This window comes from Dipodomys merriami, unplaced genomic scaffold (assembly GCF_024711535.1).
Source record: "Dipodomys merriami isolate MVZ:Mamm:240054 unplaced genomic scaffold, mDipMer1.0.p SCAF_6, whole genome shotgun sequence".
Lineage (NCBI taxonomy): Eukaryota > Metazoa > Chordata > Mammalia > Rodentia > Heteromyidae > Dipodomys > Dipodomys merriami.
In genome coordinates, this window is record NW_027206179.1 from 68489697 (window position 1) to 68515582 (window position 25886).

The 25886-nt window shown below is 37.3% G+C and overlaps 1 protein-coding gene across 2 annotated transcripts in view; it reads right to left on the reverse strand.

The window, feature by feature from the left end:
- Positions 1-25886, reverse strand: part of Nup58 (nucleoporin 58) — a 58281-nt gene that overhangs the window by 22998 nt on the left and 9397 nt on the right. For both annotated transcript variants that reach the window (XM_070003099.1, XM_070003098.1), the window contains exons 3-11: positions 23295-23444; positions 21958-22095; positions 19059-19169; positions 15569-15593; positions 12808-12873; positions 12401-12575; positions 8340-8419; positions 5957-6075; positions 5486-5568 (exon numbers count right to left, since the gene is read on the reverse strand). In XM_070003099.1, the coding sequence (XP_069859200.1) occupies positions 5486-5568; positions 5957-6075; positions 8340-8419; positions 12401-12575; positions 12808-12873; positions 15569-15593; positions 19059-19169; positions 21958-22095; positions 23295-23444 (947 nt within the window). The remainder of the gene's footprint in view (positions 1-5485; positions 5569-5956; positions 6076-8339; positions 8420-12400; positions 12576-12807; positions 12874-15568; positions 15594-19058; positions 19170-21957; positions 22096-23294; positions 23445-25886) is intronic.

The window sequence follows — 25886 nt, forward strand, 5'->3', positions numbered from 1 at the left end:
GCTTGAAAATAAGAGAGATGATTTAGAACATTCAGATAAACATAAAGAAAAATAATAAAGTATGAGTACAACATGAAAGACACTGAGACATAACTAAAAGATCAAACTTATAACTCATAAGCATAGGAAAAAAAGAAGTACAAGCTAAAGGCATAGAAAATATATTCAATAAAGTAACAGAAAATTTCCCAAATCTTAAGAGATAGTCATCCAAATACAGAAGGCTTTTAGGATACCAAATAGACAAATAGAAAAGAACTTCTATAAGACACAGTATACTCAAAACATTAAGAATATGCTATATATACATATATATATGTATATATGTATATATGTATGTACATATATAGAATTCCTTTTTTTTAATTGGCAATTAGGTGTACAAGGAGCTTTCATTTCATTTCCTCCCCTCCCTATTCTCCAACCAGGCTCACAAACCTGCTGTGTTCCATTCTACATGTGTACATATATGCTGTAAGAAGTACCAAGTCACATATAAAAGGCAAACCAATCAGAGTTAACAGGATAACTCCAAATAACTCTAAGCTAGGTACTGGTGGCTCACACCTGTAATCATAGCTACTCAGGAAGCCAAGGTTTGAGGATGCTGATTCAAAGCCAGTCTGGGCAGGAAAAAAGCTTGGTGGAAGTGTGGCTCAAGTATAAAAGAATGCAAGCTTTGAGCAAAAAACCCAAGTGTGAGCATGAGGCCCTGAATTCAAGCCCCAGTACCAGCATACATAACATACCCATAAAATAAAATAAACTCTGAAAGTCAGAATGGCATGAAATTATGCATTCCAAAGCATGAAAGAAAATAACTGTCACCCTAGACTGTTATATCTGATTAAAAAAGCAATAACAACAAAAAAATCCTAGCTGGGTGCCAGTGGCTCACCCCTGTAATCCTAGCTACTCAGGTGGCTGAGATCTGAGGATCACAGTTCAAAGCCAGCTGGGGCAGAAAAGTCCCTAGAGTCTTTTTTGTTGGTGGTTGTGGGGCTTGAACTCTGGGCCTGGGTGCTGTCCTAAGCTCTTCAGCTCAAGGATAGCGCTCTACCACTTGAGCCACGGTGGCACTTCCAGTTTTCTGAATGCTTTATTGGAGATAAGAGTCTCACAGACTTTCCTGCCCAGTTTTGAACTGGGCAGGAAACATAAAAAAAAATTAGTGGCCTTCTATACAATAACAATCGACTGAAGAAAGGAAGCTGGTCGCCGGTGGCTCACACCTGTAATTCTAGCTACTAAGGAGGCTGAAAGCCAGCCAGGCAGGAAAGTCCCTGAGACTCTTATCTCCAATAACCCAGCAGAAAACCAGAAGTGGTGCTGTGACTCAAGTGGTAGAGCACTAGCCTTGAGCTGAAGAGCTGAGGGACAGCACCCAGGCCCAGAGTTCAAGCCCCCAAAATGACAAAAATAAATAAATAAAATCCAATACTTAAGGAGTAAACTTAATTAAGGAGATGTAAGACTTCTATGATGAAAACCATAAAACCATCAAGAAAGATAATGAAGACTCTAGAAGATGGAAAGCTGCAACATTCAAGGAGCAGCAGAACTAAAACAAAGGACAAATTGATATTGAGGAAATCTTGGAATGAACTAGCATTCAAGCTCTTCCTACGATATAAAGCTTTTTTAAACATTTGTCACCGGTCCTGGGGCTTGAACAGAAGGCCTGGGGTCTATGTCTGAGCTTTGTGCTCAAGGGCACCACCGTCACTTAAGCCACAGCTCTACTCTGGGCTCTTTGATGGCTAATTGGAGATAAGAGTCTCATGGACTCTCTCCTCTTTTGAACCTTCATATTCAGATCTCAGCCTCCTGAGAATTACAGGCATGAGCCAATGGCACCCAGCTTAAGGCTTTTTTTTTTTAATTGGCAATTAGGTGTACAAGGAGCTTTCATTTCAAAAAGTCCATTTATGAATATGATGCTTCTTGATTCTCCTCCTCTCCTCCCTATTCTCCAACCAGGCTCACCAACCTGCTATGTTCTATTGTACATGTGTATATAAAGTATATATTTACCCTCCTCGCTCTAATAACTATACTCAACAACAAATGTTTCAACTTCCTAACATTTTTTTGTTAAAGTAAATGTTTTTTAAAAGCGTTTTTTTCATGGTAAGGGAATCTTTCAGTAACACATCGAAGACTTTAGACATAGGGCTGAAGATGTGGTTTAGTGGTAGAGTGCTTGTCTAGCATGCATGAAGCCCTGGGTTCAATTCCTCACTCAGTACCACATAGACAGAAAAAAAACAGAAGTGGCATAGCGGCTCAAGTGATAGAGTGCTTGCCTTGAGCAAAAGAAGCTCAAGGACAGTGTCTAGGCTCTCAGTTCAAGCCCCAGGACTGGCAAAAAATAATAATAATAAAACTAAACAACAAATACTTTAGACATAACAAAGTAACAATACTAAAAAAGTTTCAGCTTCAACAAATTTCTCTGGCCCTATATGAGAAATCAAACTACTTTCTTCAATCCTGCTGGGGAATAAATGGTGACACTAATAATGAAAATTTAAGCCAGGCACTGGTGGCTCATGCCTAGCTACTCCTAGCTACTCAAATGGCTGAGATCTGAGGACCAAGGTTCATAGACAGCCTGAGCAGGAAAATCCCTAAGATTCTTATCTCCAATTAACCACCAGAAAACCAGAAGTGAAGCTGTGGCTCAAAGTGGTAGAACACTGGTCTTGAGTGAAAGAACTCAGGCTGTGAGTTCAAGGACCACAACCAACAAAAAAAAAATAATAAATAATAATTTTAAAAAATGAAAAATATTTAAGAGTACCATCATCCTTTTATAGAGTGGTCTGTATTTAATGTTCTAAAACTTCAAAACGAGTAACTGGACATCCTAAAAACTAAAAGTTGGGAAAGTAAGGAGGCAGAAGTAGGTGTGCAATGTGAAGAAAACATTGTTGCTGAGCTCCCCCATCTATCTTCTACTTTTGCACATTCACATATAAAGTATCACACAGATTTTAGTCCTCCTTCAGATGCATAATAAGATCTGAGGAGCAGGGTTCAAAGCTACCCTGGGCAGGAAACCTCATGAGACTCTTCTCTTTAATTAAGCACACAAAAAAAAGACAGAAGTAGAGCTGTAAGAATGCTAGCAGAAACACTTAGGGACAGAGCCCATGCTCTGAGTTCTAGGCCCAGGACCAGCACAAAACAAAACCAAGAGAAGAGATAAAACATTCAGGTTACCAGGCACCAGTGACTCATAGCTATAATTCTAGCTACTCAGAAGGCTAAGATCTGAGGATCAGGGCTCAAAGCCAGCCCAGGAAGTAAAGTCAGTGAGACTCTTATCTTCAATTAACCACCAGAAAACCAGAAGTTGTGCTGTGCCTCAAGTGGTAGAGCACTGGCCTTCAGCTAAAGAGCTCAGGGGCAGCATTCAGGCCCACAGTTCAAGTCCCACAACCAACACTCTCCCACCCCCCACAAAAAAAAATTCAGGTTATGTTTATTATATTTTATAAAAATCTCATGTTACCAAATAACATATGTTTTTCCAACTGCAGAGTAGAAAGCCTACTGTTAAAATGTGTACATAACATCTAGGGTGCGCTTTACTGAACAGGAAGGAGAAATTCTGCTCTGAGAGAGTAGAACTGGTTCAACAAACTGATATGGACCCTCATGGCTTGAGTGAGGTGAGAGCTCCTGTGCCTCTTAACAGCCATGCTCTACTTTTGGGCTTAGTTGAAAACCTGCATAATAACTAAGACTTTTGGGGCTGGGATGGTGGCTTAGTGGTAGAGCGCCTGCCTTGCATGCCTGAGGCCCTGGGTTCGATTCCTCAGTACCATATAAGCAAATAGAAAAAAGCCGGAAGTGGCGCTGTGGCTCAAGTGGTAGAGTGTTAGCCTTGAGCTGAAGAGCTCAAAAAAACAAAAACAAAAACAAAAACCTAAGACAGACTTTAAAGTGACAATCTAGTTTCATCTTTTTTTTTTTTTTTTTTTTTTTTTTTTTGGCGTCCAGTCGTGGGGCCTGAACTCTGGGCCTGGGCGCTGTCCCTCAGCTCTTCCGCTCAAGGCTAGTGCTCTACCACTTGAGCCACAGTGCCACTTCCGGCTTTTTTCTTTTTGCTTATGTGGTGCTAAGGAATCCAACCCAGGGCCTCAGGCATGCAAGGCAGGCACTCTACCACTGAGCCACCTTCCCAGCCCCATCTATTTTCATCTTTACCAAATTAAAACAATGTTTATTACAGACTGATTAGGTTTCCAAGAAAATCTAATAAAAATTCATAAAATTTTGGCTTAAAGTTTCAAATTTGTAAAAGCAAAAGGCTTAAAATGTGCTATCATTTAAAAAATGATGCTATTTAAATGGTTAACTTCTAAAATATTGATAAGCTCAATTAAAAATTGTTCTATACAATTTTTTCATACTTGCTTTTAGCTGCTTTGAATTCTAAAGAATTTCCTAAACCATGGATAAAAATTTATACTTGCTTATGTGGAAAAAGTGTATTTCTGCTTGATTATGTAAAAAAAATATACATGTAAAAAAATATACTTCAAACTAACAATAAAAATAGTTAATAAAAATAGTTAAAAATAGATAAAATAGATAAAAATAGTTTTGGTTTGGAGGTATGGCTTAAGTGGTGAAGCACCTAGCAAGTACAAAGCCCCAAATTCAAACCTTAGTAACTGAAAAAAAAAAAAAGTGATAAATTACTCACATATTTAATAAGTACTAAGTGCTCCCTGTATTTAGATCAAAGAAAGGAAGTTGAAGGAATGACTCAAGTAGTAGAGTACTACTAAAGCAGGTAAGCTAAACAAATATGAGGGACTGGGAAGTTGGCTCAGTGGTAGAGTGCTTGCCTTGCATGCATGAGGCCCTGGGTTTGATTCCTCAGCACCACATAAGTAGAAAAAAAAAAGCCAAAATTGGCACTGTGGCTCAAGTGATAGAGTGCTACTTGAGCTGAAGAGCTGAGGGACAGCGCCCAGGCCCAGAGTTCAGGCCCCACGACCAGATCAAAAAAAACAAAAAACAAAAAACAAAAAACAAATATGAGGCCCTGAGTTCAAACACCAGTACTTCTAAAACCAGTAACAGTAACAGAACAAAGAAATGTTATAAGTCAATTTTTAATGCTATGGCCAACATACATTTAAAATACATATCATATTAATTTGGTACAAAAGGTTTTGCTAGGAATGTTTATCTTGTGCAGTGCTATTTATAGTGGTGAAGAGATGGGAACAATATTAATATCCAACAGAGGATGGGTAAAACAAATACTGATTCCCAATGTACAGACTGTATTGGGCACTTGGATCTTTTTGAAAAACAGACCTTTATCAAAGGCTGTATCTGGATCTTAAGTCTTTTCAATGACATGTAATTTGAACTATTTCTGTATTAAGCATAACCACATGTATTCCCAAATGAACACTTGGATCTCGACATCCAGATGTATGTATTGACAATGAACGCTTACCTTAACATTTTCATGAATAGACTGAAGTTGTGCAGCTAAAGCTACAAATGTTTGATAAATTTTCTGCATAGCCATTGATAAATCTATAAAAGAAAATTTTATTGTAAAACAAATATAACCATTTTATTTTTCTACTACTCAAGTCCTGCTTTTGGTATAGTTAATTTGTAGGAAAAAAGCCTCCATCTATGTTCCCATACTTGAAAAGCTGACAGATAAAGTAGATTAAGAGAAGGACATCTGTATCAGTAATCTGAGAAGGGGCAGGCCTAAGACTTGCCCTCTTCATAACAGTAACCACTCATAGTGCAATATTTTGTATTTACAGGAAAATCAAAGACGTTTAAGTGAATTTTCTTACAATAGCTTAAGACAGCCACTAGTATATACCTTCTATACAATGAGAGTTTGGTCTCTTTCTTACCATTAAAATAATATTATCACAAAGCAATTCCATAGTAAGCATGTTACCTTGAGGAGTTATATGTGAATTATTTGCTTGTGTGGCAAGATGGTTTTCTAGTTCTTCAATCTGCTGTCTATACTGCTGAAGCTGTACCTCAAATTGCTGAACCAAGATTCTGAAATAACTACAAAAATACATTTTAAAAGTCAGATAAAAACTTTAAAAACAATGTTCTCTTTATATTCAAAATACCAAATAAATACATGCATTCTTTTGAATGTGGCCTTTAAATCCTTTTTTAAAAAAATTTTTATTGTCAAGGTGATGTACAGAGGGGTTACAGTTACATAAGGTAGTAAGTACATTCCTTGTGAACTTATTGCCCCCTACTTCATTTTTCTACCACTTTCTCTCACTCCCCACCTAAATTAGTTTGATATATAATTCACAAATTATGGAAGAAAAACAAATGAAGGGCTGGGAAGGCGGCTCAGTGGTAGAGCGCTTGCCTTGCATGCATGAGGCCCTGGGTTCGATTCCTCAGCACCACATAAGCAAAAAGGAAAAAGCCGGAAGTGGCACTGTGGCTCAAGTGATAGAGCGCTAGCCTTGAGCTGAAGAGCTGAGGGACAGCACCCAGGCCCAGAGATCAGGCCCCACAACTGGACCCAAAAAAAAATAAAAAAAGAAAGAAAGAAAAAGAAAAACAAATGAAGAGAGGAAGGGAGGGAGAATGCAGTCATAATAGTCAATACATAGCCTATGACACTAGGAAAGTTGAGGGGAGGGATTGCTTTAGGAGGGTTGAGGAAAATTGTTGAAAGGTGTGGTATCAATCAAGGTGCATTGTACTCAAACTGATTTGTGAAATGGTACAACTACTTAAAGATAAAATAACTCAGAGATCATATCACAGAAGTAAAAACTTAGAAACACTGTAAATTAACATCCTATCATTATTCTCAACATGGGACACAAATCTAAATTAATGGATATAATACTAAATAACTTAATAGTCTTTAGAAGTAACAGGTCACCCCAAATAAGGAAGGACTCAATAAATATTACAGATAGGAGTTTAAGAAGAAATTACAGAGATGCAATGTGAACCCTCAACAGGATCCTGGATCTGAAAAAACACACTGGTGTAAACAGCTGTAAAGTTTCAGTAAGTTCAATGTTTTAATCAGTAACACTGTACCAATGTTAATTTCCTGTTGTGATAACTACAGTTACATATTAACACTATGGAAGAGAAAGCAAGGAAAGGTATGAAAGGAAATACTATCTTTACAATTTTTTGTAAGTCTGAAATAATCAGATTTTATAACCAAATACTTACATTCTTATAGTAATAGAGGAATGTGAGTATTTTCTATAAGAAATAAGCAACTTCGGGCTGGGAAGATGGCTCAGTGGTAGAGCGCTTGCCTTACATGCCTGAGGCCCTGGGTTCGATTCCTCAGCACCACATAAGCAGAAAAAAAAAAAGCCAGAAGTGGCGCTGTGGCTCAAGTGGTAGAGCGCTAGTCTTGAGCTGAAGAGATGAGGGACAGCGCCCAGGCCCTGAGTTCAGGCCCCACGACCGACCAAAAAAAAAAAAAAAAGAAATAAGCAACTTCAAAAGGTTTTTGAGAAAGTAGCACTGTTGTCAGTGTGAGGAACAAGTCAGAGGAAGTATAGTGCAAGCACATAACACACTGATCTGAGTAAGGTAACAGGAGTTCCATTGTAGGTTTCCTTATTTTGGTTAATTATACTAGGACATTAGCAATTATCCCAATTTTTAAGAAAAACACACTAAAATACTTGTAAATTGTTTTGAAGGAAAAATGTATACAGAGAACAAGAAACAAAATGAAATCCACACAGGAAACTTTTGTGCTATTCTTGAAACTTTTACGTCCCAAATAGTAGCATAATAAAAAGCTAAAAGGAAAAAAACACAGCCAGGAATCCAACAGACAAACTAACCACTCACCTCCTGTATGTCTCTGTATTCTTACCACCACCCTGCAGTAACAGCTGTGGAGGTTTTGTGAATACGGTAACTGGAGGTCAGCATGGACAGTACCGAGTAAACTGTTCCACAATTGGTAAGCATCAGGTACATACCAGCTATCAAAATGATTCAAAGTTCAGATCTCAGCCTTCACTTATCCTTCAGTAAAATGGGAATAACAACCTATTGCCTTAGGGTTCTTAGAAGAAATAAATTTAAAAGGCCATGTAAAATTCATATTAATACAGCCTGCCCACAAAGTAAACTAGAAATATGTAGCTTGTATATTACTACTGTTCTGCTTTCTCTCTTTTAAAAATCTTGTAGTACAGGGGTCTGAACTCAGGTACCTGTGCTTGCTAGGCAGATGCTCAATCATTTGAGCGTTAGCCCATTATGCTTTCTTATAATTAGAAACATTTGTTTTGAAAAATCTAGTAACTTACTCAGCAGGAGCTGTATTTTCATGTTGAAGTCCAGGTGGTGTTTTCTGTGTTCTTAAAGCTATTTCAGCATTCTTTAATTCCTAATGTATCAGAGGTTAAAAAAAAAAAAAGGTAGTTAAGAGCTAATTGAAAATACTGTTTCTGGACAGAGATTTCAAGCAATACCAGCTGGAGGTTCATGCTTCCCTAAGAGATAGGTTAAGCTCTTTATAAATTATTCAAGTTTCTTTCAGAGGAAGACAAACTTTTAACTAATTTTATTATAAAATCTTAATAAACTGCTGATATATTTAAAGAACTATGAGTAGAATTCTGTGCAATTCATGAACTTAATTGTACAGAATTCTAATTGAAAAATCTATGCTACAATTTAATATACTAATGTATATTAGTAGAAACAATAATGTAAGCTGATGTTGGCAACAATATTTGGATGCTTATAATACTTCAAGGCCTATGATGAAGGCTTTATTGGTTACACCTCAATAATAGCCCTATGAAGTACATAATGTTTCTTTTCTTATAAAGAAATATAGTGACAACTTTGGTGGGGGGCGGGAGGAGGAGAGTTGGGTGGGGGAGTGGAGGAGGATGGGATGGGAAGGGGAAATAAAGGAGGAGGCTACAATGCTTGATAAAATGTACTCATTATCTTGCCCATGTAATTGTAACCCCTCTGTACAGTATTTTCACAATAAAAAAAAAAAAACACAACCAATATAAATATATATATATATAGTTACAGCCACATACATTTCCCAATGCCATGCTGCTAGAACTGCTGAGGATTCAACATAGTCAGACTGGTATTTTAAAAGCTTACATATAGGGGCTGGAAGGAAGGTGGCTCAGTGGTAGAGTGCTTGCCTTGCATGCATGAGGCCCTGGGTTCGATTCCTCAGCACCACATAAGCAGGAAAAAAAAAAAAAAAGCTGGAAGTGGCGCTGTGGCTCAAGTGATAGAGCGCTAGCCTTGAGCTGAAGAGCTGAGGGGCGGCACCCAGGCTCAGAGTTCAGCTGCTATGACTGACCCCCTTCCTCCCCCAAAAAAAGAGAAAAAGAAAAAGCTTATATATCAAACCATTTTCTACCATTATTCCACAGTGCCATTTCTGTCTTCTACCCAATCATTTTGTGATACTAATATTATTTTACTTCCTTAAATCCTACTTTCCTATCTTTTCACTGCTTTTCAACCTCTAATTTAGTCTCTTTTTAAACATCTATTTTTTTGTGTGTGTGCTGGTTCTAAGGCTTGAACTTGGGGTCTGGGTGCTGTCCTGAACCAGGATAGCTCTCTACCACTTGGCTATAGGTCCACCTGGGGTTCTTCTGTTGGGGTAATTAGAGATAAGTCTTAAGGATTTCCCTGCCTGGGCAGGCTTCGAAATTGTGATCTTTATTATATCTCAGCTAGGGCTATAGGCATGAGCTACCAGCACCATGTCTCTGCATTTCCTTTTTACTATTAAACTGTTACTTGCATGCAAATGCCCTGGAAAGGTCTGGATCATCAAACATGAATTTTGCCAAATCTAGACTCTGACACTGCAGCAAAGTAAAGCAGTCCTACGTCATACTGCTGTTTTTTTTGCCCATTATCTGTTTTTCAAGATTCAACATAGAGGTATCATTCTCTATATTGTAAGAACACCATCATGAGCACTCAGTGCCCCTAATATAACTTCCACCTGGAACATACTATCCCTCATTGATAGATTACCCTAGATTACCCTTCCTAGATTACCCTAGGTAACTTTTGGTCCCTAATGTCTAAAGTCCCAGTACATAATTTTAAAAAACATATTCTCTGAATGACTAAACACAGCACTAAAATGTTGCTAAACAATATGGCACCCAACTACAGAAAGAACTAATAACATTCTACTTAGTTATGTTACTTGCCAAAACAATCAGGTATATAAAACACTTAACATGTTGGTCTATATTGCTCTTCATCAGAGATTTGCTTGTTATTTCTTTAAAAGCTTTATTTGAACAAAATGTTTTGGGGCCAAGGAATATAGATAACTCCCTTAAGGGATTCTTTTTTGATCAAGTCTGGTACTGTGGCTTGAACTCATGGCTGGTGCTCTACCACTTGAGTCATGCCTTCACCTCTAGCTTTTTGTGGTTAACTGGAGAGAACAGTCTCTCAGATTTGTCTGCTCTAACAGGCTTCAAAGGTTCATTTTCAGATCTCAGCCTCCTGAAAATATTATATACATATAAGCCATGAGCACCTGGCTCTGGAGGAATTCTTAATATTTTTTTCAATAGGTAATTCACTATATACTATGCATCCATTCCTAAATGTTGGAAATAACAGTACAAACTTAAATCTCTTTGGTGTAGCCTATCATTTTCTAAACTCAGCTCAAATATTTTTCCATAAGCAAATGGTCTCCAACCTTCTTCTTTCTTTAAACTCTTTATGCTCTACTTATATCTTTTATCATTTTATTTACAACCCCATTGCCTTTTAGCCGCTCAAGACTATTAAACATATCTGCTATACAAAAGTGTTCCATGTGTATTTGTGAATGGAGTTACCTAGTTTTAGTTACAATGAGTCCTACTGTAACAATCATTTCTCACATTTGCCCCTCTATTATTTTTCTAGTGCCATATTCTTGTCTAAAAGCATAATTAACATTACCTTTTTCCTAGAAAGTACCTATCTGCCAATAAAGGGAAAATAAATGAGAAGGAACTATAGGGGAATAGTGTATTATCAAAGAATTTGTAAGAGACCAGGAAATCTATTAACAGAATAAAAAAAAACTACTGAAACTGCCTGTAAACATCATAGTTTAAAAGAACTATTTTAGTAAGTTATTAAAGAGATCCAAAACATTCTCTAGGAAGTGGTGGGGTGGCTCAAATTGGTAGAGCCTGGTGCCGGCCAGAACGATGATTAAACCTACCCCTTACCTGAAGAAAAAAAAAAAAATTGGTAGAGCACTAATCTTTTTTTTTTTTTGGGTGTGTAGATTATTTTACTTTAATTATACCCAAATAAAGCTGGTACAAGTATAAATAACAAACTTAAGGCTGAATTTGGCCTGTGAGTTACAGTTTTCTAGCCCTTAATATTTAAGTCATTAGAACTTTAAGAGCACTAGTCTTGAGTAAAAAAAGGGCTCAGGAATTCAAGTCCCAGGCCCTGAATTCAAGCCCCACAACAAAAAACAAGAACAACAACAACAAGAACAACAACAAGAACAAAAACAACAAAAAACACATTCACTAGCAGTTAACTTAAAGACACATAAGCATCCTTAAAATTTTTACTTAAAATATCATTTTACCAAGAACATAGTAAAAAGGCATTACATGATGCTTATCAACAGATTACAGACTTTAGGGAAAGATGTCTAGACTGTCATGATAAAATGGAGTATATTCTTTAATTACAATATATAAACACAAATCATTTACCATCCTACTTCCTCACTGATGTAGATTAAGAACTTATAATAATTGGTATATTTTTGTATTGTGTCGTAGTGGGAAAAGCATATAGATAGGAATGACAGAAATAACGGCATCATTACCATTTCCATCAACTAGGCTCTAACCAAGACTAGCAAGTCAGCAGTCAAATTTACTATATACAAAGCATAGCTTAATTTCTATTTAATAACTGATAGGTTAGAAAACATTTTTCAATCTGTTTTCTTCTTCTGTAACAGATCAATTTAGCCACTCAAGAAACAAAACAGCTAAGGGCATAACTGTAGAGTTGGGAGTACTAGGTCTGAATCCAGACTTCTCAACTTACTGACATAGTTCTCTATTTTTTTTTTTTATATACTGAAGATAAGAGTATCCACCTCAAAGAGCTGCCATGAAAACTGAACAAGGTTAATAGATGAAAGTTGCTTAGGATACTGATTCATACAGTAATATTTAATAAAACAAGTAACATTATATGAATGATCGATCTAGTTTTCTTGTAGTACATGTGTATCAAAGTTTACAATTATACAATCCCCATTCTCATCTTAGAAAAAAAGAAGTACAAAGCATCTTGTGGCAAAATAACTAAGTTGGTATACCTGAGCAGTTTCTACTTTCAATTTGTCAATATTGAGGGTGTTTCTCTGCAGTCCACTGGCAGCCAATGACAGAAGCTGCTTTAGGGCTTTAATATCCTCCTGGACTTTAAGCATTGCTTTTGAAGACATTCTACTAATTTCTTCTTGGACCTGTTTTTGTTCCTTCACAAATTTCCTAAAATAGTAAACAAAACTGAACTTAAGTATATTAAGAAACAAAAACTAAGAATTCACCTATAATTCACATACTTTTTAATAGAATGGTAGTTAAATAATCTTTATTTTTATGTTTTTAAAAACAATAAATTTTAACCCAAGTTAAAATGTAGAGGAGGAAGAAATGTTTCCCCTAAAATAGATTCCAGAATTCTCCCAATAGTAATTATCTAATTCCATTTGATACTCACTGTAGATTTTCCACATCCTGGCAGATGACAGGAGGGAGGTTTTCATCCTTCAGGGCTTTACTATCCCTAAGAAAGAAGTAACAGATGCATAAAGACCAACAGACTCTTAAAAAGCTGAAGGTGAGTTTTCTAAGAGCATGTGTTAAAACTACAACAATTTTTTCCATTTATACTTTTTTTTGGATGACTTCAAAACTTCTCTATAAAAGAAAAAAGCTATATACTTCCTAACTTGTTAAATAATTTTAGCAATTTATTTGACACTAAGATTTCTAAAATGACTTGGTGTCTGTTGTAAGTATATTTGAAAACAACTAAATGCCTAACATCAGAAAATACTACATATTGAATGTGATGCTGAACTGTTTGCTCTGGCTGAAGGATTCTACAAGGACTCTTTAACTGATATTTTTAATTTGAAAATATTAAGGCAGGGGCTGGAAAGGTGGCTCAGTGCCGGAGTGCTTGCCTCATATGCATGAGGCCCTGGTTTCAATTCCTCAGCACCACATAAACAGAAAAGGCCAGAAGTGGCACCTCTGAGGCTCAAGTGGTAGAGCACTAGCCTTGAGCTGAAGAGCTCAGGGACAGCACGCAGGCCTAGAGTTCAAGCCCCATGACCAACCGGAAAAAAAAAAAAAAAGAAGAAACAAAATATTAAAGCACTAATTAAATAAGCTTAATTAATTTCTATAAAACTCATAAAAGAGGTTCAAAATACTTCATTATTTTTAACTTCATTTGTTTTAACTTTTATTTGTTTTTGGAAAAGAAAAATACATCTTAAATGGATAACAAAGGAATCACAAATGATTAATGCAGTCAGTCAGAAACAACTAAATTCAGCTTACTGTAATGAACTAGAATTTAAGATTTTATAACCCTAGAGTTTAATCTCTGAGCTGCTTCATTTAAACTTTTAAAAGTTTGGATTAGGGAAGCTCAACTTATAAATTTTATACAAACATTTCAAAATGAAAAAAATCCAAAACTGGAAAAACTTTATTTTGTATAAGGGATATTCAACAATATCTCTATTACCCTTAATAGGGAGCTAAAAAAATAACTCAAGTAACAGGAATTAGATGAGAAAATATAATTGGCAATAAAAATGATCACGATAACTGGTAATAAAAACAATAATCCTCTTCAAACATATGTATGAAACCATGTTCACTGAAGATGTAGGAAATAATAACAGTGTGCAGTTTATACATATAAAAATGACGCAGTAAGACTGGCTGTGGTAGTAAGCATATGTAATCCCAGCTGCTCGGACAGACAGAGATAAGAAAGGTTTTAAGTTTGAGGCCAGCCTTGGGAGTGGAGGGTGGGGAGGTTAATGCAGCCTTAGTTCAACAAACAAGCCAGTGTGGTGCCATTTGCTGGAATCCCAGCATAGTAGGACCATGGTCCAGGGAAAGACAGTTCAGACAAAACTTTTGAAACCTTTATCTCAAAAACAAAACAAAGGAGGGGGTAACAATGCTTGACAAGAAATGTACTCATGACCTTACTGATGTAACAACCTTGCTGAGGTTACAATTTCTCTGTATAGCATCTTTAATAGACAATAAATTTTTTTTTGAAAAAGAGAGAAAAGAACTGAGGGGATGGGATATGTGGCTCAAGTGGTAAAGTCTCTAAATTCAAATCCTAGTACCCCAAACACTGCCCAAGGGTGTAGATAATTCTTCAATAGTGGAGCTCATGCAAGGATCAATACGAAACCAAAAAAAAGAAAAGAAAAGAAAAGAAACACAAAAAAACCTGTGCTTGTGCTTATTTGTATTATTTGGGGAGATGTCTGCTACTACCTTTCTATAGAGAAATGCTTTTTAACTTTCTTTTCTTTTCTTTTTCTTCTTTTTTTTTTTTTTTTTGGTCCTGGGCTTGGACGATATCCCTGTGCTCTTCAGCTCAAGGCAAGCATTCTACCACTTGAGCCACAGCCCCACTTCTGATTTTCTGAGTAGGTTACTGGAGATAAGAGTCTCAGAGACTTTTCCTGCCTAGGCTGGCTTTGAACCATGACCCTCAGATCTCAGCCTTCTGAGCAGCTAGGATTACAGGAGTGAGCCACTGGTGCCCAGCATAATCAACTTACTAGATTTTTTTTTTGGGGGGGGGGGGAAGGGAGGTCCGGTCGTGGGGCCTGAACTCTGGGCCTGGGCGCTGTCCCTCAGCTCTTCAGCTCAAGGCTGCTGCTCTACCACTTGAGCCACAATGCAACTTCTGGCTTTTTCTGTTTATGTGGTGCTAAGGAATTGAACCCAGGGCCTCATGCATGCAAGGCAAGCACTCTACCACTGAGCCACCTTCCCAGCCCTGCTTTTTAACTTTCTTGTTTTGTTTTTTTTTTTGGTCAGTCATGGGGCTTGAACTCTGGGCTTGAGTGCTGTCCCTGTGCTCTTCAGCTCAATACGAGCGCTCTACCACTTGAGCCACAGCACCACTTCTGGTTTTCTAGTGGTTTTATTGGAGATAAGAGTCTCAAGGCTTTCCTGCCCAGGCTGGCTTTGAACTGTGATCCTCAGATCTCAGCCTTCTGAGTAGCTAGGATTACAGGTGTGAGCCACCGGCGCCCGGCTTTAACTTTCTATGACTACAAATAAAGATTTGTAATTTCATAAGTCTTTCAATAAAATAACATTTTATTCTAGACAAACACTAACTTAAATTTTTTTTCCAACAATACCTGCTAATATACTTACATAAGTAAAACTCTTAAATATCTTAAAAGTTATAAATATAAACTTACTCTGGTCTTGTTCCTGTTTTGTCACCTAGAAAATTCAAGAAGATGCAAAAATTGGTAACAATCCAATTCAAATGTTTTAAATCGACACAAATTGAGATATAAATATGAACTAAATAAAGCAGTTTTTAGCTTGCTTGTTAAAACAACAGTAATGTCATGACTTGACATGTATTTAGAAAAACAATGAATTATTACTAAGACATGAACCCATAAGTAGACATGTTATATACCTGACCTGCATCTATTTCTTCAAGAAAAATTTTCTGGGGTTGGAAATGTGGCTTCGTGGTACAGTGATTGTCTATCATGCATAAAACCCTAGGTTCAATTCCTCAGGACCCCATAAACAGAAAAGGCTGGAAATGGTGCTGTGACTCAAGTGGTAGAGCACGAGCCTTGAGCAAAAGGAGCACAGGGACAGTGCTCAGGCCCCAGACTGGCAAAAAATAAAACTTCTGGGGCTGGGAAGGTGGCTCAGTGGTAGAGTGCTTGCCTAGCATGCATGAGGTCTTAGGTTCAATTCCTCAGCACCACATAAACAGAAAAAAAAAAAAGCAGAAGTGGCGCTGTGGCTCAAGTGGTAGAGTGCTAGCCTTAAGATGAAGAGCTGAGGGACAGCGCCCAGGCCCAGAGTTCAGGCCCCACTACAGGATCAAAAATAAATAAATATTTATATATATATAATATATATTTATTTATATATTTATATATATATGTATATATATATATATAAGAAAAGTTCTGTTTTAGCTGTTTTCCACAAAATATGGGACAATTTATACCCTGACTACCAGTTTAAGTCTATATAGCTTATTTAACACTTTTTTTAATTGGATACTCTTTTTCAGATCACCCAAACTTCTCCAGTCTAATAATTCCTTAATGCAATCTGGAAATCCCCTCAAACAAGTTCCTACATACCTTTTCAACTGCCACAAGACCAAGTACCTTCACTTTAACTCCCCAACAACAGACATTTAAACAAAATCTTTGCCAGTCATGCAGGTGAAAAATATCAACTAATTGTAATTTCAACACATTTCTTTTTTTTTGGGGGGGGGGGGGGTGTCCAGTCATGGGGCCTGAACTCTGGGCCTGGGCGCTGTCCCTCAGCTCTTCAGCTCAAGGCTAGCGCTCTAGACCACTTGAGCCACAGCGCCACTTCCGGCTTTTTTCTTTTTACTTATGTGGTGCTGAGGAATCGAACCCAGGGCCTCATGCATGCAAGGCAAGTGCTCTACCACTGAGCCACCTTCCCAGCCCTCAACACACTTACCATATTAGTGAAGTAAACATTCTCTTCAAATGGTCATCAGATAAATGTATTTTTCTATTTGTGCAGTGCCTTCTCATATAACAACTTCTACATTTGTCATGAGTTATTTTTCTTGATTTAAAGTATTTTTTAACTTAAATGTAAGAATCCTTTGACTCATATATTATCATAACTCATACATCTATTTCTTTCTTTCTTTTTTTTTTTTTTTTGGTCCGGTCGTGGGGCCTGAACTCTGGGCCTGGGCGCTGTCCCTCAGCTTCTTTGTTCAAGGCTAACGCTCTACCACTTGAGCCACAGCGCCACTTCTGGCTTTTTTTTTTCTTATGTGGTGCTGAGGAATGGAACCCAGGACCTCAGGCATGCAAGGCAAGCGCTCTACCACTGAGCCACCTTCCCAGCCCCTCATACATCTATTTCAAACACTGTACCCATGTAAAATATTTCTATTTCAGAAATGTATTTTTATAAGTGGGGGGGAAGCATTTAAAAACCATGTACGTGCTGGCTGCTGATGGCTTATGCCTAATCCTAGCTACTCAAGAAGCTGAGATCTGAGGATCACAGTTCAAAGCCAGCCTGGGCAGCAAAGTTCCTGAGACTCTCATCTCCAATTAAGCACCAGAAAACTAGAAATGGAGTAGTTATGCCTCCAAGTGGTAGAGTGCTAGCCTTGAACAAAGAAGCTCAGGGACACCATTCAAGTCCTGAGTTCAAGCCCCACAGCCAACAAAAAACAAAAAGGCCTTTATTTTACCTCTTCCATTTGACCGTTCAAATATACTCTTCTACAAAAATATGGACCAGGTCTGGCTCCAGTGGCTCAGGCCTATAATCCTAACTACTCTGGTGGCTAAGATCTGAAGATTGTGGTTTGAAATCCCCGAGAGACTCTTATCTCCAGTTAATTACTCAGAAATGGGAACTGGCACTGTGGCTCCCGAGAAGACTCTTATCTCCAGTTAATCACTCAGAAATGGGAACTGGCACTGCGGCTCAAAGTGGTAGAGAACTAGAATACAGCAAAAGAGCTCAGAGACAGTGCCTAGGCCCTGAGTTTAAGCACCACAACCAACAGAAAAAATAATAATTTTTTAAAAACATGGACCATATCTCATTGATCCTAATGGTTTTTCTTTCAGTTTAATGTCTGTGAAATTAGTACCCTTGTGATGTCTTAAGATTTGCTGAGACATGCTAATGAGAGTAAGAGATTTAATTTTTTTCCCCAAATAATTCACTAATTTGGAGAGCTGATGTCACTGACACCTCATTTTTGCACTGCAATTACACTTATGTAAAACAAATTGTGTAGAACTTGGGCTTGTTTCTAAATTGCCATGGATCTTATTAATCTACTAGCTTTGCCTCATTAATTTACTTGCTACTACAAAATCCTTCTAACAGTTCTGCAGGCCTGTTCTTGCATTCCTACAGTTATTCCCATATAGCTGTAGTAGACCTCAGTTGCCCTCAATATAATAATAAGAGCCAATGTGGCACATATTGAGCCCTTTATGACCTCTGGCATATGATCTTTCTGTGCTCCAGCTACAACTGACTTCTGTTAGCTCTTCAAAAGGGCCCAAGCCATTCTTAGCTCTATGTCTCAGTCTATGCTGAACGTCTTTATTGAATGCTGTTTTAATCCCATTGATACTGTAGGTCCAAAGCTAACTGAGATAGCTATTAGTACAAAGAGAAATCCTACAGATTAAGAGGAATCATTTGACAGATATGACCAATTAAGAGGAACTGGGGGAAGGTACATGTAATCTTGTGTATTTATTCTACCTATTACTGCTGTTCAAGTCAAGTCTACACTTAAGACAAGATGATGAGGACAGGAACAGAGAAGGAAAATTAACTCTTCATTTCTCTGATTCCTACAGTCCTTTCTGGAGTAAAACAAAATCAACCCCAAGCCACTGACACTGACATTGCTTCTGTTACGTAAAATGGATTACAAAATCTGTGGATCATAATTCCAATTTAAAAGTATTTGTTAATGTACACATTAGATAACTGCGTAAGACTTGATCATCACACAGATCTAAACTAAGACAATAAAAGCTTAGATGCCTGGTACAATTTGTAAAATACAAATGATAATGGAAACCTATATAAAACTGTTCTATTGCATATTTAGAGATTTCATACACAAGAATTCTGAATTGTTGGGAAGTTTTCTAAAATTACAATAACATTACTTACTCTTTTTATCTGATGAGCTACTAAAATCTATACCACCAAGTCCTTCATTGCCCGTAGTTGAAGTGGCTGCTGGAGCTCCCAACGTCAAGCTTAAAGCATTCTGTCCAAGCCCTGAAAATAACCTAAGCATCATTAACCAATTTCACAGAAATACTTTATAAGAAGTCTTTGATATGCACAAACATTCATTTTCGTTATTTTTTTAAAACATTTTCTTCAAATGCAGTTTCAGTTGGTATATTTTCAGGTAAATACATCTTATCTTTTTGTGTTTTTGGTTGTTTTTTTTTTGTGGGGGGGGGGGAGGGGGGAGAGGGAGGGGTTGCCAGTCCTGAGGTTTGAACTCAGGGCCTGGGCACTGTCCCTGAGCTTCTTTTTGCTCAAAGCTAGCACTCTACCACTTGAGCCACAGTGCTACTTCAAGGCCTTTTTCTGTTTATGTGGTACTGACAAATAGAACCCAGGGCTTGTGGTAGGCAAGCACTCTACCACACTCCTAGCCCAATACATCCTATTTTTCAGTCTTATTTTGAATTGCATATTGTTAAATTATTCTAGCATTAATTTATAGGATTTGAGTATAATATTCATTAATTATAAGTGCAATCCTCCAAGTTCTCTCCAGAAATTTAAAGATATAACCTTGAGTATTCAAATCTTATTTCACTGGCAAAAGGAATCAAGGAGATTATGGTTAATCAAAGAGATTATCAAAATTTCAGAGCTCTTGTGCTGATAAACCTATGTTTCTATAAATGCATGCATTCCTAAGCTGATACAGTTGTGGTTCTTTTACAGAAGATAAGATGTTATTTTAGAAAGACTAAGTAGTAGTTAGTAGCATGTAACAAGTGAACACTAGATTTAAATTCTGGCAATCTATGATGTAAATATAGCTAAATAACTAGTATTATGTCTGGTAAGCATTCCTAATCCAAAAATCCAAAATCTGAAATGTTCCAAAATCTGAAATGTTACAAAAATCAGCATTATGCTGATATTCACCTGGTAAAGTATATTTAACTATCCCCAAATCTGAAAACTCCAAAGCATAAATACTAATAGCTCCAATCACTTCAGAAAAGATACTGAACCTGTAATTTCCTAAAAAATAATAGCACCTTCAGTTAACATAAGCATGAAATAAGCATTAAGTATTATGTGAAGAGCCTAAGAAAAAGCTGGATATGGTGTTACATATCTGTAATCCTAGCTACTCAGGAAACAGAGGTAGGAGGATTGTGGGTTCAAGGCCAGTCCACCTCAGAAGCAACACCCTAAATCAAAACAAAAAGGCTGTGGAATGGCTCAAATGGTAGGGTGCTCACCAAGTCACATGAGAGACAGTGTTCAATCATGGGCACACTCCCCAACACACATACAAACGAAGTATATACTCAGTATATACCTACTATCTCAGTAAGATATAAAATGACCCATTGTCTCACCATTCTATAATTAAATACTTAATAGTATTTAAATACTTTAATAGTATTTAAATAGTTTAAATACTTAATCCTACAAAAAATGGTAAGTTAGTTACAATCATCTCATGATTTGATTAGAAGGCATTTGTATCTACAAAATTAGCCAACAATGAAAAAAAACTTAGTACTTGGAAGACAATGAAAATTTGAACGCTATAATTTCTAGTTTATCTATCCCATCTTTCTCCTTTCTCTTCTAATGACCTGTTTTTCTCCATCAAAGTAGTATCTAGAGGACAAAAACATCTATAGCTTTGTTAAGAAAACATCAAGTCATATTCCTTCCTCTCTCCTATACAACCAAGTACTAGATACATTCGAGGCTCCACAAAACTTCTGAAGTTGGGCTGGGAAGGTGGCTCAGTGGTAGAGTGCCTGCCTTGCATGCATGAGGCCCTGGGTTCAATTCCTCAACACCACATAAGCAAGTGGCACTGTGGCTCAAGTAATATAGTGCTAGCCTTGAGCTGAATAGCTCAAGGAAAGCACCCAGGCCCAGAGTTCAGGCCCCACGACCGACAAAAAAAAAGCTTCTGAAATTAAAATTAAAGTTATTAAAATTAGCCCAAGTATAATCAGAAAGCATGTTAATACATTTATGTGGCTGGAGTTCCAACCCATCATTCCTCCAGTTCCCAAAACTATTTAGCTGACATGTATTTAAAAAAAAAAAAAAAAAAAAACAAGTTTCAAGTAGGTCACTGATGGCTCTATGCTGTAATCCTGCCAACCTGGGAGGCTGAGATCTGTGAACTGCTGTTCAAAGCCAGCCCTAGCAGGAAACTCCATGAGACACTTACCACCAATTAAATACAAAAAAGAGCCAGAGGTATAACTGTGATTCAAGTGGTAGATTGTTATCCTTAGGCATAAAAGCTTAGGGACAGTGTGTAGGCTCTGAGTTCAAGCCTCAGGACTGGCACAGAAGAAAAAAAAAAGGCCACTTTTGTGACTTTTTAAATAGTCTCTCACTTACCTAATCAGACAGTACGGAGAAAGAGAAAAAATATATTCCTGAAGTATAACTAAGATGGCCAATTATATATAAAAAACATTACAGTTCAGTTTTTATATTAAAAGGAAAACAAGCCAGGCACTAAATACTCATGCCTATAATGCTAGCTACTCAGCAGGCAGAGATCTGATGCTCAAAGTTCAGTCTGGGCAGGCAAGTCCCTGAAACTCTGACCCCCAATTAATCAGCTAAAAGCTAGAAGTAGAGCTGCTGCTCAAGTGATAGGGAGTAAGTCAGCCTCAAATGAAAAAGCTAAGGGACAGGACCCAGGCCAAGTTCAAGCCCCAGTACTAACACAAACTAGCAAAGATTAAAGAAAAAGTGTTCTGCACACATCAGAATAAAGTAAATTTAAATACAATGTTCACTGTTATGGAGAAGAAATACTATCAATTACCTGATGTTGCTGTGTTTGCACTCTGGAAAAGTGAACCTCCCAAACCTGCTAAGGTTCCCCCTAAAGAAAGGCCAGTTGATGCAGTTGTTGTTGTTGCTGCTGTTCCTCCCAAATTGTTTAGAGTAAATCCTGTGGATGCTGTAAGAAATGAGATACTAAGCCTTCAAGTAGAAATGGTACATAGGAGCACACAGAAAAACATAATTACATTTTTAAAAAAACTGATTTCCATGACAAAAATGGCTCTCTAGAAAAATAACCTGTTGAAGATGAGCATATATACTTGATAAGGAGGAATAACAGCTTAGTAAAATAAGCTGGGCACCAGTGACTCATGCCTGTAATCCTAGCTACTCAGGAGGTTAAGATCTGAAGATCAAGGTTTAAAACCAGCTCACGAGTCCATCTCCAATGGAGGTTGGGGGGGAACAGCTCATGAATTCATCTCCAATGAACTACCAAAAAAGCTGGAAGTGGAGCATTCAACTGGTAGAATGCTAGCTTTGAGCAAGAAAGGTCAGGGCCAACAGCCAGGCCCTGTGTTCAAGCGCCGGGAATAGCACACATAAAAAATAAAAAACAAAAGTAAAGAAGAAACAGTAGGTTTAAATCAAAACTCAGTAATAACAATAAGAATTAGCATGGTACCAGGCAGCAATAATGCCCTTTCAAACTAGGCTACAATTCCACCTTCAAAATCAAATGAATCAAATTAAATTAAATGAGAGGCAAAGATCACGAAATCATAGTTAAAGGCCAACCTGGGAATAAATGTTCACATGACCCCATCTCAAAACCTGGCTGGGTGTGATGGTATACGCCTGTTATTCTAGCTACAGGGGAAGGAAGTATAATAGCTGAGCAAGGTGGTAAGCACCTATCTTTCCTGGCGACCAGGAAGCATAAAAAGAACTAGCCCAGGGCTGGGAAGGTGGCTCAGTGGTAGAGCGCATGCCTTGCATGCCAGAGGCCCTGGGTTCGATTCCTCAGCACCACATAAGCAAAAAAAGAAAAAAGCCGGAAGTGGCGCTGTGGCTCAAGTGGTAGAGCGCTAGCCTTGAGCTGAAGAGCTGAGGGACAGCGTTCAGGCCCAGAGTTCAGGCCCCATGACCGGACCAAAAAAAATATAATAAAAAAATAAATAAATAAATAAATAAAAAGAACTAGCCCATACTGGCTTCACATGTCTCCTCTTTAACCCTCTCCTATGCTTTGCTCTGAAAGTAGAGAACATATTTCAAAATGGCCCCTGCTGCTTCAACCCCCAGTGTTATGTTCTCTAACTAAACAACCAAACCATTCACTCTTAAATTCAATTCTGTCCCATTCTGCCTCACCTGCTGGAGTTGATGTCAGAGCAGATGAAAGAGTAAGACCACTGGCTGAGGTAGAAGTGATAGGCAGAGCAAAGGGTGTGGCAGATGCTGCAGGCTTATTGAACCCTAGACTGAAGCCTGTTGTAGATGCAGATGTAGTGGCTGCAGTTCCTGTTTTTTAAAAAATCCATTTTACCTTTAATATACAGATATTACACTTGTTTCAAACAGGACCTCTAAAAGTGACCCTGTATGTCAACAGAAATTAAAAATAAATTATATACATATGTATATACACACATACATATAAATATATATACACACCTACAGACATATATATAATGTATATATATACAAAATATGATATAAAGTTGAGATCAAATCATGGTGAATACAGAAAAGATGACACTTTAAGTTAAGAAAAGCAAAATCAAATCCAGTCAATATTAATGCTGATCAATTTCAATTCCATCTCTAGATTTACCTAAAATGGTGTTTATCCACAGACATATTGGGATTAAATCATGGTGAATATAGAAAAGATGGCACTTCAGGTTAAGGAAAGCAAAATCAAACCCAGTCAATATTAATGTTGATCAATTTCAATTCCATCTCTAAGATTTACCAACAGTAGTTTTAACCTCCTTCCTTCCCTTTATTTCCAAAAGAAAAACAACTTCTAAAATATACACAACCAGTCTCTATTTTTAGCTCCTGTCTTTACCAGCAACCAGCTTTCTTCCTTCTCCTGCTGGCACTATTCACTTTCAGTCTTATTTTATAAATTTCCTTTCTCAAATCATGCTCCACAAAGTTGTGCTGTTGCCTACCCACTGAACTCACCACTCTGGTCATTCATATACAGACACCTAAGTCAACTCGGTATCCACCTGAATCCTCACTGGTCAGTTCTACCTTGATATCTCCATGGACTTTCTCTTTATCTCCCCACAAAACAGACAAACAAGCACAAAAACACCAAACCCCACCCCCACCCCCCACATGTCAATTCAATTATTCAAGCCAGAAACCACAAGTTTCCCTGACACCCCTTCCTTCCACTGCATTTTAACCAATTCTACTTCAGAAATAACCTTAATTTACTGGGAACATCAAAATCATAATGTGATTTCACTGTTTCAAAAACTAATACAAGAACTTAATTTATCTGCCAATCTCTTCCAGTTTGTGCTCCACTCTTGATTATCTCAGAATAACAATTACATCCTGCTGATTCTATCAATTTAATGTTCCCATTAGCTCTAATCTTTAAAAGACCTAGCATACAACTGCCCCCTTCTTTCCCAGTCTCAGCTTCTTCTTCAAAGCTCAATTTTAACATTTCTACTTCTAACTCCTAAAGTTCCAAGAACAAAATTCTTTTCATATTCCCCAGGATTATTTTAGTTGAGAAAGTACATGTCTACTCTAGAATGCTTCCACTGCAAAATAAACCTAATTTCTTCCTTCCATTGTGCTTTCCTACATTGATTAGAAGTTTATCATATTGCACGAGATAAATTGATTTATCTGATTTATCTGCCTATTTCCCTCATTTCTCAAGAGATGATTGATTTTGCTCATGCACTTAATTTCTAATATCATTACCGTTAGGAGCATTAACACCACTGCAAATATAAGCTAATACTGAATGTTCAAGCCATATTGTTCAGCCATCACAATTAGGAAAGTGTAGCTACTCAAAATATGTAAGTGAAAGGAAGCATGAATGACCTACAAAAATCATTGAGAAAAAAGTCATCATAAGCTATGCTTTTAGATTGCCCTCAACACAACTGAAAGTTCCTGCCAAAACAGTGCTTCAGAATTATTACATATGAATTTTTTTTAAGCACAGAAAACAAAACTCTACTGCTGATCTTTAGCCAATCTTATCCAAAATGTTGGAAACAAAGAAATACATTGTTTTCTGCTGCTAACAGCTAAGTAGAATCCAAGTGAACAGGGTTCTCTTAATCTCAGTTTAAGGGCCTTTCAAAATTACTTCTTTCACTGTCACTGGTAGCTAACATCTGTAATCCTAGCTACTCAGGAGGCTGAGATGATGACATGATTCAAAGCCAACCCAGGCAGTAAAGTCCATAAGACTCTTATCCCCAGAAAACTGGAAATGGAGCCATGGCTCAAAGTGGTAGAATATAAATCTTGAGCAAAAGAGCTCAGGGAAAGCATCCAGGCCCTGAGTTCAAGGCCCACAACCAACCACCACCACCAACAACAACAACAAAAAACCACTTCTTGTTTTCCTTTCTATTCTCTGTCACTCATTATTTATTGACATTCATAGTGACACTCTAGGTACTCACATTCCTTTATGCATACCACTATAAAAACTATTGGTTGTGAGCCGAAATAAAACACAAAAATGTTAGAATATCATCTAATAATTAATATATTTATTTATTTATGCTGGAGATCAAACCCAGAACCTTGTAAATGTTAAGGCGGTGTTCTATCACAACTACATCCTCAGTTCTACAATATTATCATTTTACTGGTAACAAAAAGTTTTTCCCCTAGATATTATATAATTCCTTAATATCTCACAACCCATCACTATTTGTAAAGATACAACTAGGGCTTAATTCCAAG